The following is a 14,832-nucleotide window of genomic DNA, read 5'->3' as shown; positions in this document are numbered from 1 at the left end:
ATTAAAAGTCATCCGCCAGGCAAGGAGTTTAACAGCCGAAGCGAAGCAGGCTGGGGTGAAGGAGGGCTGCTGGGGGCTGCTGGGGGGTGTCAGGGGAGAGCACAGCCCCTGGCTGCGGGGGGAAGGAGCAGCGCTGGGCCAGAATCTGTCCCCTCCAAGCCGTTTTGCAAAGACCATCCATGCATGTGGGCTGTCAGCGGGTAGCCATCCTGGCTCCCTTCCTCCCAGACTTATCACTATATCAAGCAGATGCTGTCCTGCTCCTCTGTAGTCAACAGCAAAGCGCTTTGTCAGTTAAATAAACGTAATTCTCATCTTGCTGACGGTCACCGTACAGCGATGTGACCTGTTGACAGGAAGGGGACTGGGGCAGGGATTGCTCACCATGGTACCTCAACCTCCCAGCACAAACGGCCGTGCCAGCGTGCTGGGAGAGGCTGAGGAGGCACGCAGCTGATGATGACGGTGTGAATTCTCTGTCGGAGCCATCCCTGCACTCTCTTCTGGGAGAGGAGCAAAAGCAACATCCATCCACAGCATGGATCCCATTTCTGCACTGGGTGACATCCTCAGCCCGTACCGGCGGCACTGAGGTCTGCGCTGCCGCTGCCTAGATGAATGTGAACACCCGCCTGCCTCCGAGTGCTGGGGCTGCACCGAGGATGTGCAATCCGTCCCTATCCATAGCGCGTTGGCGTGGTGCACACCTGAATTTCACCTTTCCTCTGTGCAGGGATGGAGGCGACCCTACCAGCCCTGTGCGTGGAGTTGTGCCCGTGTTCCTGCCTGAAGGGGAATTAGGCTGCAGGGGCATTTCCACCTCCTGGGAAGAAGAAACAAGAAGAAAAGCTGGCGGCTGCTGCTCCCGGTGAGGGTGCCAGGACGGGCACCTGGACGGCAGCAGAACAGTGACAATGATCATCCTGGGGTAGATGGGAAAGTCCAGGAAAGCTTGTGGGCTTAGCCTGGGCCATTATCTTGGTACAAATCTCCCAACACTGATTTTCTGAAACCCTATCAATAGCTGAGCGGGCAGCTCTGACACAAACCTGCCCCATTCTGTGGTAACACTAGAGCTGGACTGTATTCTTCATTTAGAAAATGTTTCCCTTTTTCATTAAAAAATGAATATAAACCAGTCCTTTCCAAAAATAAAGGCACAAATACACTACTGGGAAGGTGGTGATAAACCTCCACAAAGCCAACGGTGATTTCATGCCAGTCCAGCTGTGGTCCCATGGGTTTCTTATCACATGGGTTGCTCCGGCCATGGCAATGCCTGAGTCCCATGAGCAGGAGCTCTGGCAAAGCCTGTTTAAACATGAAGGTGCTGCTCCAGGAGTGTCCAAGCAGCTCCGCAGCCCCGCCTGAAGTGCCCCTTTGGGGTGCCTGGTGGGGTGTGCCTGCTCCCGGGCATCCCCAGCACCCCCTCCTGCACCCCAGCGCTGCGAGGAGCCTTCGGCCCCAAAGCGGAGAAGCAATGCTGACAGCTCCTCAGGGGCAGGCAGCGGGATTTTGGTCTGAGTTCATACAACACGTGCAGCACCTGGCCCTGACTGAGGTTTTTACTTTTTCATTGTAATTAAGATCATGACTGTTACTGTGGGACAGTAACTGGGTTCCTCCTCAAGGGTTTATAGTCCATCCCTTCCTCGGAGTGTGCAGTGAGCTACAGGTGGTTGGGATCAGTGTCCCAAATTGGAGTTGACTTTGGGTAATCATGAGTAAGTGCATTCAGGTTTGAAGACATCATTGCTCCCTTCAAATGCTCTTTGGCTGTGGTTGGAGAATGAGCCTTTGCAAACCAGCAGATGACAGGGCTTTGCTCTACTTTGTGTGGCTTTATTCATTTTGAAAACCACTGTGTAGGAGTTTCCTGCCCAGGTAAAATCACCACTGAAGTGATGAAATCAGCCTGATGGATTGTGCCCTGCAGGCAGTCTGGGGGTTTATTACCCTGTGCACATGGCATTTCTGCGGGCGCTATTACTGAAAGCGGGTACCAGTGCGCAGGGGTGTAGGGGCTCCCTGACAGTGCCGTGATGGATTAAGATGATCCTGAACTTCCATTGTTTTGTAGTGAATGTAGTGAGAATTGATGACTCTTGTATCCAAGCAACAAGGGGGAGGATGAGAGAGCTTCAGCTTCTCCAGGACTGTAATATCTCTGGCAAGGTGCAGCTCTAAGTAATAGAGTTGTCTTTTGTGTTTGCTCAGACTCAGTATTATCTCTGTGAGCTATAAAAAGAGAATGGAAATTTGTATCATGGGTCGGTACATAACTTTCTCTTGAGTTTGCTTCAATTTGCATTTGGTCTCTGGCTTTTGCATAAGATACGCTTGTTGCCTTAGATAGTCTGGGTGCCAGAAATGTAAATGGATTAAAAAAAGCAATTAGACAAATTCAAGGAAGAACAGTTCATCTCCAGCATTTAAATGCAACGCAGTGGCTATGAGTGCTGGCCCAGCAAGTCCCTGGCTGCGGGTCGATGGGAATGGGAGGGTTCAGCGGGAGAAGGATTGGTCTCTGCTGTGGTCTCTCTCTCTGCTCCTCTCCACAGCCCCTCTCCCCTGGGATGGGCCCTGCACGGGACAGGTTTCTGGTCTGATGCCACGGGCACCTGCACACCCGTCACTTCTTATTTTTTGCAGTAATGTTAGTTTGAAAAGTTGTTGCAAAGACATGTAAGATACAAAGAGTGTCCCGAGCACGCCTGCTCACGGGGAGTTCTCATCCTCTGGGATTTACCCGTGCAGTTCATTAACCCTGCTATTGGTATACAGCAGGAGGGGTTTTTACATCTGCTTGAGAGTCATCATGGTGAGATACTGTTCCCTTCCTCTGAGTGCACATCAGCAGGGACTGTCCTGTGCTCTGCGTAACCTCATCGTGTGGCTCCGTGGGATTTTGGCAGCACCCTGTGCCCGCCCAGGTGTGGGGCTGGTGCTGCCAAGCGCTGGCCCGGGGCAGCAGCAGTCCGGGCAACCACAGCAGATATGACAGAAGTAGAGCCTGGGGGTTTTTGTGCAGGCGAGCCAGCCAGTGCACGAGATGCAGGAAAGGGCGTTCGTTTGTCTGTTTTTATCACTTCCAGTTCAGCCTAAATTTTGATGGGTTGCAAATGCTGTTGTGGCAACGCTGTGCAAAAATCTTGTGTTTTTTTGGTTTGGTGGTGTGGCCTATTAGTTATGGAAATTTTGGAAATAGCTACTCCGAAGGCAGCAAAAAAAGCCCCCCCCTCAAACTGATGACGGTCTGCTGGCACAGCCCTTCCAGCTTTAATGAAACCGCTCTTTGCGAAAATAAACGCATAGAAGTCAGTTGTGCTTCCCAGCTTGTGTGTTTTACACCTTGAGCTTCCTGATTTGGCTCGAGCGTGTGTCGAGGCTGTGTTTGCACTAGGAGCTGTAGGGATACCCGGATACAATAGCATCAAAGCATTTGTAGTGTGGGCGCAACATGCTGGTAGAGCTGTTGGGTTGTGGGTTTGTTTTTTGGTCGGTTTTGTGGGGGTTTTTTTCCACTTCTCCTCCTCCTCCTCCTCCTCCCCTGGCTGGAAAGCAAATCTGGTAGAGCATCCTTTGCCCCTGCATCATGGGTGCGGGCTGCGGCACGGCCCTGGCTCCTTCCAGAGCAGCACTCTTGACTCCTGGGAGCAATTGGGGCTGAAACACAGCCCTGGAGAGCCCAGGAGAAGAGCAGGACTCGCTTGGAGCAGCAGCAACCAGTGCGTGTCCCCTCCTGCCCTCCCCGCCGTGGGGCTGTTTGCACCCAGAGCAGCAGGGAACCAGCAGACACATTCACAACTGTCCCCAAGTTTTCTCTCCTGTCCCCAGTTCAAAGGGCTCCTCTCGTGCCTCCGAGAATTTTGCAGTGAGTGCCGATGCTTTCCACATCAAAGCGGGGCAGCCCCGCATTGTCTGGGGGACGTCGGGCTGTAGGCAAATTAAAGAGGCGTTGGGAGCTTCAAAATCGGCTTTAGCCAGCAGTGTCTGTGTACTCAGCGCTTGAAAAAACTTAGATATTGCGGTGATAGGTATTAAAGCAAACCCTCCAGGGACTGAAGGCTGGAGCCAACTTTTATTGAGGTCTGGGAGTACAACCTTCTCGCTGGCTTCAGTGGCTTTTGGATTAATGATGAGAAGTGCTGGGCTTTACACAGAAAGGGACAATTTTGCACCTAAAGTCAGGCTGCTAGGGAGCCAGAAAGGAAAAAGGCAATCTTTTTCATTGTGGTGTTTATTGCAAAATACACTCCAAAACCTAACTCTTCAGGGATACCTTCAAAATATATAGAGAAAACAGATTGTGCTAAGCAATAATACAACTTATTAATAAACAACATTAGGCATAAAGAATTCTGAATTCTTACCTGCTAATTATGTTGGGTTTTTTTTAATAAAAAGTATAGGAATTGTAAACAGCTTAATTTCATCCAGTACAAATACAAAAAGCTACTATCTATTGGGGGCAGGAGTTCTGGTACGAAAATACAAAATTAAAAAAAAACAAACAACAAACCCCAAACAAAGGGGAAAAAAATTATGAAATCTGTAAACACTGGCTGTAAACCTATCAAAGCCCTCAAAAGGCTGCAGTTGTAATATACACTGTGATGCTGCAAAACCCCCTCTCCCATCAGAAAGTGCATAAGTTTCCCCCTGGAAATGCTGCCGAGCGACCGCTGTGCACGAATGGCCGGGCTGGGGGTGCCCCAGCTGCGGTGCCTGTGGCTGCTGGGACTGAGCCGCCCCATGGGACCCACTTTTGGCCACAGTGCCTGTCCCCACCTCACTCCCCACCACCGCTGGCCTTGGCGGACCCGCTGGATGTGGCACAAGGGGTTGAGTCCAATGAAAATGCTAAATTCTTCCTCTGTCCGATACATGAATAAAGTGACTCCCGAAAAGAAAGATGCTACTGGTAACTATTGAGGAAAAACCATGGAAGACAGAAGGACCGTGGTTCCCCTGCACCTCGTGCTTCCTAATCTCGCAGCATCCGTCCGCAGGAGGCCCCGTCGCCTCGCACGATGCCCCGCTCAGCCCTCTGGACCCCGGGGACGCTCCTTCCCCCCCCTCCCAGCTCTGCCGGTGGCCGCCGAGTCTGGGGACACCAAAGCGTCCTCCTCGGGAGCCAGGGCCACTGTCTATCTCTTATGGCCCTTGCTCTTCCGCTTGATGTGGTTGGGGGCGGCGGTGTCGCGGCGGGCGCAGAAGTGCTTGGCCACCAGCTGCCGGCACTGCTCGCACCGCACCGTGCAGCACCAGTGGAACTTGCAGTTGCAGCTGGCCACCACCTCCGTCCTCCTCTCCTCCACGCGGAGACCGCACTCGGTGCACAGCCGCCGGCAGCTCCTCTTCTCCCACTGCGAGAGGTTCTTGCCGGTCTGCAGGCACTCGCGGCCCTCGGTGCCATGGTGGCCCAGGCTGGCGTTCCTCGTGCAGTAGTCGGGGGAGTCCTCCAGGAAGACGAGCTCCGTGGCGTGGACGTGGTGGAAGGTCTCTGCCGTGGCCCCGCGGCTGTCGGCGCTGTTGCCGGCTCTCATCCGCCTCTTGTCCATCTCCAGCTTGTGGGCTTGGTTGTATTTTATCTTCAGGTAGTTGCCGATCTCGCGAAATTCAGCCAGCTGGAGCCAGCAGGTCTGGATGCTGCAGCTGCCTGACACGCCGTGACACTTGCAGGCTCGCTTCATGGTGGCTTTCACCGCCTTGGTGGAAAAGGTGGGGAAATTAGGAGCAGCAGAGCATCATCATTTAAATCTCAAAATCAGGTACTTCTAATTTGGGGGGGCAGTAAGTCAAAAGTGGTTCATGCTTGGCATGACTTCAGGTCCTTCCAAGACACGAGCTGATGCTCTTATTTTAGTTCCTGGAAAACATCTGTCCCTCTTCAGTAATTTAAAGGACAGAGATAATGAGTGGGCACAAACTATTGTCTCCAGTCCTTGCAGGAGCTGTTTCTCCGGGCCAGGAAAAAAGCACCTTTGTCAGGTCGTGCCCTTCTTACGCCGCTCACCTCGCTCATCGCAGCATCAACCCATCATCCCTCTCAGAGGTTTCATTCAAAATGTGTGAAGCTGCTTTGGAATAATCATACCCAACCTCTCTGCATCTCCTCCAGGCCAAGCACTTCACAGATATTATCTACGCATCTCCCTCTGGTATTTATAAGGTCTCAATCACTGGTATCTACGTGAGATTAAGCCTCGACACACCCCATGAGATAGGTATGTTAAGTGTTGCCATCCTTGTTTTTACAGACAAGGAGGTTTGGCAAGATGCTGAGAGCCTCTGCCGGCCCAGGCGGGGAGTGGGGGACCAGTCTGGCAGCCGGCTCACACCTGGCTTCCCCGGCCAAATAGCTTGGAAATGCATATTGCAAGAAAGTAAGGTGGTTCTTGCTTTGTTTTACAGACCAGACAGTGCTAGGTGAGTATAAACCCCCTGCGCTTCTGAATAAGTGGTGCGTGCTAGTAGTTACCTGTGTTGCACACAGCTGCAGAAGCTGAAGTGGGAACAACTCTTGCTGAAGTGGGAACGACTCCTACTGCAGTTCCTCGTGTTCAGGTCTAGGGCCAGATTCTGGCTGTATTTTTTCCCCCATGCAAATACTACAAGGCCCAGATTGCCACAGATGGCTGGAGACAGGGACCTGAACGGCCTATCAGATTCTCAGATTTTCTTTTCAATATAGACATTATTATTCTTATTACTATTATTATAATATATTTGACTTACAAGTCTCCCAACTTCATTGTTGTGCAGGTTAATCAGCGCGCGGGTATCGTGTCCCGTTTCCAAAGCATCCACAAAGAGCTTGGAAATCCTCTCCCCAAACTCCACGTTGTCGCTGCATCCTCCCCAGACCCAGCCTCGGCCACCTGCAAGACAGACGCATGTTAAGCGCAGAACCGCCTCGTCGGGCCAAATTCTGCCCTGAGATCCTGGGGATGGAGAGACGATGTCAGCCGGTCTTGAGACGGCAGCTCACCGACGCGGCCGTTCCTGGAGTCGTCACAGCCGCAGCTCTCGAAGTCTCCCATGCTGCAGTTCCTGGTGAGGGTGTACATGACGCCGGCCGAGCTGATGGCGTGTACAAAGGATGTTTCCCGGGTAGCTGGGGGAGAGGGGAAAAAAAAGCTGTCACATGCAAACATAGATATCCGTCCCGGTTTATTGGGAATGAAGCTCTCCTGTGCTGCAAAGGTGCAAAAAGGGGAAAAAAATAAAACCCCAGTTTGGGCAAAAGGGAAGGTGCTATAGAAATTAAATGCTCGTGATTGGAGTCTCTTCAGGCTTCGGCATCGAGGGTTTCAGCAATTTGGCATAACACTATGCAGGTGTCTGTGTATGGGATGGAGTTTCTCGGCAACAGCAGGATTTTAAGGCGATGCCCCAATCCTGCCCTGGCCAAGGTCAGTTATCACTCGCTTCACCTGGCACTCTGTTTGTCCTTTCCTGCTCGGGGGTATGTTCATGCTTTGATCTTGTCTGCTGGGGAAAACTGTCATTGATCTTGTTTCAGTCGGTGGTTGAACCTGTGCTAACAGCTGTCTGCACCCACACTTCTCATTTAGTTTCTTTTTTGGCTTTCCTACTAGATTCAAATAAAGATGCTGCTCTGGGCAAAAGGAAATTTCTGCTTGTTGAAGCAGTCAGTATTCAGATATATCCACAACTTTCTTACGAAGACAGTTTCTTAGTGCATGTCTCTGGTTTCTCTCCTCATCTCTCCTGCACTTCTCCCCGTTGCAAGCTCAGGTGCCTCCAGCACTGCGCTCCCTGGGATGCTGCGCACAAAGTGGCAGGAGCGAGCCCACGGAGCAGCGCTGCGGGAAGCACCGAGCTCTAGCCCAGCAGGGATAGAGATCCAGGGAGAGCCTGGGATTCCTAGAAAAATGTTAATGCTATTCATTACATCCAATTAACACAGAGGGAGAAAAACAACCATGATATTTGGGACACAGAAACCCTTCTCCATCGGTTGGTCTAATTATCAGCCCCATCTCTCTCCAGAGCACATCCCAGCTTGTACCCAAAGGCATCCCGGGCCAGGGATGCTGGTGCGGCATGTAAAGGCGCACTCACCGCTGCGCAGCCGGTTGTGGGTGGAGAGCTGCAGGGCGCTCTCGGGGCAGTTCCAGCGCTCCCACCCGAACTGGAACTTGCACTCCTCCATCCCGCTGTGCGCCCCGGCCGCCACGCTGCTGGAGTACGTCAGGTAAGCCTGGCACGGGAAATAGCGGGGTTAAAATCCATTGCGTTTTACCATTTATCAGTGACAACAGACACAAACGGGTTGCGAGTCCTTTCCCTCATTACTCAGCAGGACTCGGAGCCAATATGCTCTGGGAAATCTGGTTCCTTGGAAAAGTCCCATTTCCATTTGCAAAACAAAATTGCTCTACTTAAATTCCTGACAGTTGTTAATTACCTTAGGTCCTGTCATCAGAAAGTTATTCACAGACCTGAAACAAAGAAAAGAAAATGAATCACACAGTTTGCCGCAGGCCGAAGAGCATCCCTAAAAAACGCCCTTTCCACTGAGTTGGACCCTACCATGCTGTTGCGTGGAGAACGGTGCTGTAGACCCCTGCGATGGAGAGGATGAGGAAGGTGCTTGTCTTCATGGCTGTCACAAGGAGCGGGGCTGGATCCCTTTCACTGTTCCGTAGCTCTCTGCACCGCAGGTCCCCGAGCGAGCAGGGCCACCTCCCTCCGCTCCTTCCCAAGGTGAGCTATCGGGATGGAGGAAAGCTGCAGGAACCTACAACCCTGATATTTATAAGGTGAAGTTGTGAATAGTCAAAACCCCCCATTCATTTGCTACCCAATGACTTAATGTGGTAAAAAAGCTCCCGCTCCAATGGGTGACAAGGAACCGCCTAAGGTTGCACTTCAAAAGGCGGCGCGGTGTCCCTGGGAGCGGGATGGTCTGAAGGAGAGCAAACTTCCCTAACAATGGGACACTTTTAACTCTCTTCCCCACAGCCAGCCATCCCTTTCTCTCGGCCCCAAGTCCGCTTGCCTTCTCCTTTTCATGCTCTGCTTGCCAGCGGAGGCTCAGTCCCCACGTCCCTCTGAAATAACAAGCTGATGCATTTCTATAGTTCCCCTGCTATCTGCCTGCTCCCTCCTACGAGAACTCCCCGAGGAGTTTAACAACCGTTCTGTAAAGATCTATAGGGGATAGACCTCCCAGGTCTTCTTGATTTGAAGAGATGCGTTTAACGGCGGGGCTTTTTTCCCCTCCTCGCCTCTTTATGATGAAAGTTTCGGCATTTCCATCCTGATAACAGCGTGCACGGCTCGGGAGTGTTTGGAAATCTCTCTAATTTACGCGGCTGCAACTTGGGAACACTGTGTGAATCATTTATGTGGTTTGCTCCATGCTCCAACGCTGTAATTAGGGGAACAGTTTTCTGGGGTTAGCAATTTCCCTACGGTGAAGGCTGCCGCAGCAAAAGCACGGCTGCTTGCTGGCTCTGCAGGCAGGAGCGCTGCCCGTACCCCCGAGCGGAGCGAGGGGCCTCTGCTGAGCCATGGGCTGTGCTCAGGAAAGGAAAATCCTTATCAGAGAAAACCCAAAAAAGCCTCTTAATAGTTACAGCCAATATCATTAAGGGCTGTAAAGAGCTGCGGATGGAGCAACAGCAAGATGGTGTTCATGGAAACTGCTCAGTCTGTTTTCCCGTGGCTGAGTGGTCCCAATGAGGGCCGGCTCACCCCCGGCAGGGATCCTGCCCGCTGAGCGGGGCAGTGTGGGTGCTGAGCCCGAAAGCAGTGCCGTGCCGTGCCGTGCCCTGCCGTGCCAAGCAGCCCCCCGGCTCTGCCAGGTACTGCCGTGTGGCCCACGGGTGCACCATCTGCCCGGGGCTGGGTCCGTGGCAGGGCAGAGGTGCTGCCCGCCGCCGCCGCCTCCTCCTCCTCCTCTCAGCTCCCCGGCTGACCCCGGGGTACGTTAATCGCTGCTGCTGCTCCAGGGTGACTCAGGAAGGGGCTGTAAATGTGAGGTTCAAGGGAACGGGACTGTGCGTGGCACCCGGGGCGGGGGGGGGGGGGGGCTGTGCCACGAGCAAAAGGGGCCACACGGGGAAAAAAGCATCTGTGCAGCCGGGCGAGCAGCCCCAGCCAGCGGCACTACGGTCGGGCAGGAGGCTGTGTGTTAAACGTGTTGGCGAAACACTTTGCTTGTCCCGCCGTGAAACGCGTGAGAGCATCGCAAAGCCAGCATCGCGCCCTGTAGCTTTACACCCCGCAGGGCTGGGGGTCTGCAGCGCAGGTCTGTCGGCTCAGGTCCCAGGCTGCTGGGGGGCTGTCCCCCCCTCTCCCTCCTTCCCTGGGAGCGGGCAGACGAGCTCCTCGCTGCTCCCGGCTGCAGAGAGCACAGGGACTCTCCGTGTCCCGCTGCCTGTCAGCACGTTAGTGAGCGAGGGGAGAACTCCCGCCCTCCAGACCCTGCAGAAGGGAAACCTGGAGTCAGTTGGGCAAAGCCGCAAACAACTGTTTGCAGTCGGAGGATTAAAATTGCAGATTGGTTGAAAAGCAGGGATGCAAAATACCTTCCAAGTGAGCACAAAGCTGGTGTAGTCTCGCCAGCACGGCAAACCCCTCTGTGAGTCAGCATTTTAATCATTACCATCCCAAACAGATCCTACTTGTTAGAGCTGTCAAAGGACAATTACTGGGAAGAAAGCGCTTCCCATGTATTAGTGAAGTTCATTGATTAAAGCCCATGCACAGGGTTTGGAAATCTGCTGTGCATTTTCTATATGCACACAGGTCATTTGGAGGTTTTGTGTCTGGCTGCCCCCGGGGGCATATTGATGTTTCTTGTTTTTTTCTTTTGAGAGAGCTTGTACAGCTAAAAAAAATGTCAGCGTGTCTGCTATGTCAGTTCACACATGATATTCCTATCACACGCCAGAAGAATAACAGCGTCTCTGGGCGTGAAGCTCTGCCGCGAGCAGTGGCTGCGGTTGGCAGGATCACACAGCTATTTGCTTGGGCTATTAAAAATGTCCCTTCCAATTAAAGTCACGGGAATATTAAAAGTCACTTGCAACGTTGTCACTTACTCTAGCTGTCAGCAAACAAAGCAGCATGCTGGGACAAGCCTTTCCATGCTGCTGTTTTTTTCCATATTTACAGCTTGGTTCTGGTGAGCGGGAGCCAGCGCTTCTGCGGGGTCACCCAGCCTGGCAGACCGATGGGACTGCAACCATCCCAGTCCTGTTGCTGCTGGACTTTCCCACCTTATGCAAAAGCAGACTTTGGTCTTGCTGTCTCGATCCATTTTGCATTTATAGAGTGCTTCGTGCAATGTTCTCGCAGTAAAAGAGACTAAATATAGCTGTCTCTGTTTTACACTTGGGTAAACTGAGGCACAGAGCCGGGCAGTCTTGAGATCTCAGGGTAAATCAGTGGCAGAGCTGGACTGGCGTAGCTGTTCAGAAGCTGATTCCGGTACTTTGCTCCGTGCATTGCAGGGTGTGTTTAGGCGAAGCCTGGCCGGGGCTGGGTGCTCCCCATCACCTGTGGGAAGAGCCCACAGGTCGCAGTCCGGCTCGTGTGAGCTGTAGGTCACATCTGTGAAAAGATGCTGAAGGAGTTTCTCTTTGGCTTTCTCGCTGCCTAGAAACTTGCTTTTGATTTGGTCTTGGATGGGGAAAAAAGAAATCTGAAAGGAGAATGCTGTTGAATTTACCTGGTCATACAGAAAATGGAGTGTCAGTCGTTCTGGGCAGCCTCGGACCCCACAGCAAGCCTTCAGCTGCCCGGTGTGGTGGCACCACGGGAGTTTGCCTTGGCTCCACGTGCTGCTGCAGGGCAGGCTGTTGGGAAAGCGTTGTCCTGAATGTCAGCTGGAGCCCCTTGGCTTTTCTGATAAAATGTTGATGCTTTGTTTCTTATTTTCTTGCTATGTGACCAAAGAGCCAGTGCTTTTCATGGGACGATGGAAATCCTAAAATATTTTGGTATCTGCCCCAAGTCAAGAGACGATAATAGCTGTAAATAATTTACAGCCCCATACACCCATAAAACCCTCTTCACATCAGAATATGGGTTTTAAGAGAAGGTAGACATGAGATGAGTTTATACAAGTGCCACACACTCTGCCGGGTTCTCGGCTTGTCGGGACAGCGAGCCGCACGGCTGTGGACAAGAGGAAAATAAAGCCCAGACCACTTGCTAAATTGCCCTTGGCAGGTGACACATTCAGACCCCCAGCGTCAAATCCTGCATTGCTGGCTTCGTTACAATAAAAATCCACCTGGGTAATTAGAAAGCCACCCCCTCGCTGGCGAGGTGGAGGATGTTTTATGGTGGTCTCTCACACTGCCCACCCCGGGAAGCTGCCCGAGCCCCCACGGGTGATGTCCCTGGTCCGTACACAGCCGGCCGCTCAGCAAAGGGGACGTGTCGCTTTGCTTCAAAATACTCCGTGGTGGAGGACTGCAGCCGCAGGGTAATCCTTCTGCATGCTCAGTGCTACGCAGGAATTGGGGTTTTCTTAAGTCTTCCCAACTTTCCCGTATTGGGGAAAATAGGTTGCTCTGCCTGCTGCACGGTCCCCACGGATTGCTGCGGTTCCCAGCAGCACCCCAGCCCTGGATCCGGCGACACTGCTGGGAGTTTTGCCTGTATAACAAATATGTTTCGATTAATGAATGGCAACTGAAGATGGAGGTGAAACTGAAATCGGGTTTTGTGCCACGCCTGTCCCACGGGCTTAGTCCTCTTCGTTGTTACTTTGGCACACAGACGTTGGCCCGATGTTCACTGAAAACAAGGTTAAAATGTCCAACAGTGCCAGCTTAGGCACTAAGTCCTAGTGACAATGTTACCCCAAGGAGTTCCTGTCTCCTGCCTCCCTGCAGCAGTTTGTCCCCCCTCCGTTGTACCAATGCAACCGGTTTTTCTGTCTGATTTTTAATCCTGATTCCCAACACAGCCTCGTGCACGGCGTGATGGGGTGAGCAGTGAACTTCATCAGAGGGGCCAGGAACGAACGAGTGGAAGGTAAGAGGCTCTGCTGCTGAAGGAAACACATATATAATGGGGTATAATACAGGACCATCGGGATACCAAAACCCAGGACCACAGGAGGCTTCAGGTTGCACAGTTTGGGCTTTACATTTTTTGCTTTCAGGAAGTAAAAAATTTGGGTTTGGAACCAAATTCTGATTTTTCCAGCCACAAGCTGTCTGGGAACATAGACGCTTCCCAGCAAGGGCCGTCAAGGTGATTTGGGAAGAGTCCAATACCCCGATGGGGGTTGTAGGAATGGCAACGGAGCATCGCGGAGCCATCAGATGTGTGTGCACAGGATGTTGGGTTTAGGCAAGAAAAGAGAAGAAGGAGCAAATGAAGGAGGAAAAAACCCTCTTTTTTTTTTTCCGTCAGCAAGAGGCAGAGCAAGGAGTAAGGAGCTCAACCTGCAGTGGGGGAGATGTAATTTGTCCATTGTGTAAGGAATGAGACAGGCGAGCGTGGCCCAGCTATGGCAGGGGGGACGGGCTGGTAACGGGTCGGGGTCCCTCCAGCCCCATCGACTGCTCCTCTGCTCTCGGGGGGCAGCGGCTGGAGGGGGGTGTTCGCTCTGTGAGCAGAAGCGCCTGTTTCCCTGGGGAAAGTCGCTTGTTGATCCGCAGATTCCCCTGCGGTGCTGCCAGCCCTGGATCCCAGCGGCTGTCCCCCGGTACCGGGATGTGGAGACGAGCGGCTCGTCTGTCCGGGACGGCTGCTTGTGGGCGCGGGACGGGCTGGGAGGGCTGCAACCCCTGGCCCAGCTGGCCGGGCAAGGCTGCGGGCACCACTGCGCTGGGGGCGCGGGCGAGCTGCGTGCTCGCCGCGTGCTCGCCGAACCAGAAGCTCACAACAGAAGGCTATTTCACTTGTAAGCAGATAAAGGGCATTTCTTCCCCTTCCTTCCCCCTGGTTTTGCATTGCGTGTTTTAAAGCTGTACTTTTCCACTATCTTCTCACTCCAGTGACTTCCCCGCTCCCTGTTCTAAGCCTCTGTCTCCCTGTCCTCCCCCGTTTGCAGACTCCCAAAGGCAGTTCCCCTGCTCTCCCAGCACGGGGGCAACGAGTCTGCAGAGTCAAATGTCTGGATAAAAGCTCTGGCATCTCCCTCTGGGCAGGCGCAGGCAGCAGCGTCCCCTCTGCGCTGCCTGAGGGTCAGGTCACCTTCTCCTGCCCCAAACTCTCCGGGCCCTTCCAGCTGAGCGAAACTTTTCCTCCCTGAGCATCCACGCCTGGCAAAGGGCTGTTTGTCCCTCCTGGCTGAGATTCCTAAATCCCACTGGTCGCTCCGTGCCTCTGTCTCCACAGCATCCAAAAATGATGCAAAGCTACTTGCGGGCAATGACATGTCTGAACTTGATCCTGCCGCATCTCCAGCTGCCCCGAAAAGCGGGACAGAGTAAAAAACACCCATGTTTAGATCAACCTTCGTATCTCGGAGAACTCAGCCACCCGGCTGGCCCCGGAGAGGCAGCTCCATGACCTGATCAGCCTCACCTCACCTGCCTCCTTTAGGTGTGTCCTTCAAAGCCTACGGGGCTGTTTACACCACAGCATTACGAAGTAGGGACAAGTGGTTTGTTTTTCTCTCCTCCTGTAGAGGAAGTGTCATGCAAAACGGTGTTAGTGCAGCAGATAGATCACTGCTTGGGCATCTGCATGAGGGGAACAGATCTCTGTCCTGGCAATGTGTCACCTCAGCAGATAAAAGCCTGTCCAGGAAGAGATTGGGCGCTTGATACGGAGGAAAATTATCACCTCCTTCTTAATCATTCCCAGCCAAACTTGAGTTAAATTAAC

General features: G+C 52.9%; 1 protein-coding gene across 1 annotated transcript; it reads right to left on the bottom strand.

Moving 5' to 3' along the window:
* Nucleotides 1-5,150: 5,150 nt before the first annotated feature.
* On the bottom strand, nt 5,151-8,633 carry WNT8A (Wnt family member 8A). Its single transcript, XM_054841924.1, has 6 exons — nt 8,563-8,633; nt 8,438-8,471; nt 8,092-8,230; nt 6,995-7,120; nt 6,742-6,884; nt 5,151-5,711 (listed from the first exon to the last, which is right to left on the bottom strand). The coding sequence occupies exons 1-6, from the start codon at nt 8,631-8,633 to the stop codon at nt 5,151-5,153; spliced, it is 1,074 nt and encodes a 357-aa protein (XP_054697899.1).
* Between the last annotated feature and the right edge of the window lie 6,199 nt (nt 8,634-14,832).

The sequence above is a fragment of the Grus americana genome, chromosome 14 (assembly GCF_028858705.1).
Source record: "Grus americana isolate bGruAme1 chromosome 14, bGruAme1.mat, whole genome shotgun sequence".
In the NCBI taxonomy this organism is placed as follows: Eukaryota; Metazoa; Chordata; class Aves; order Gruiformes; family Gruidae; genus Grus; species Grus americana.
Note: the sequence above shows the minus strand (reverse complement) of the source record. Positions and strands in the feature narration are given on the sequence as shown.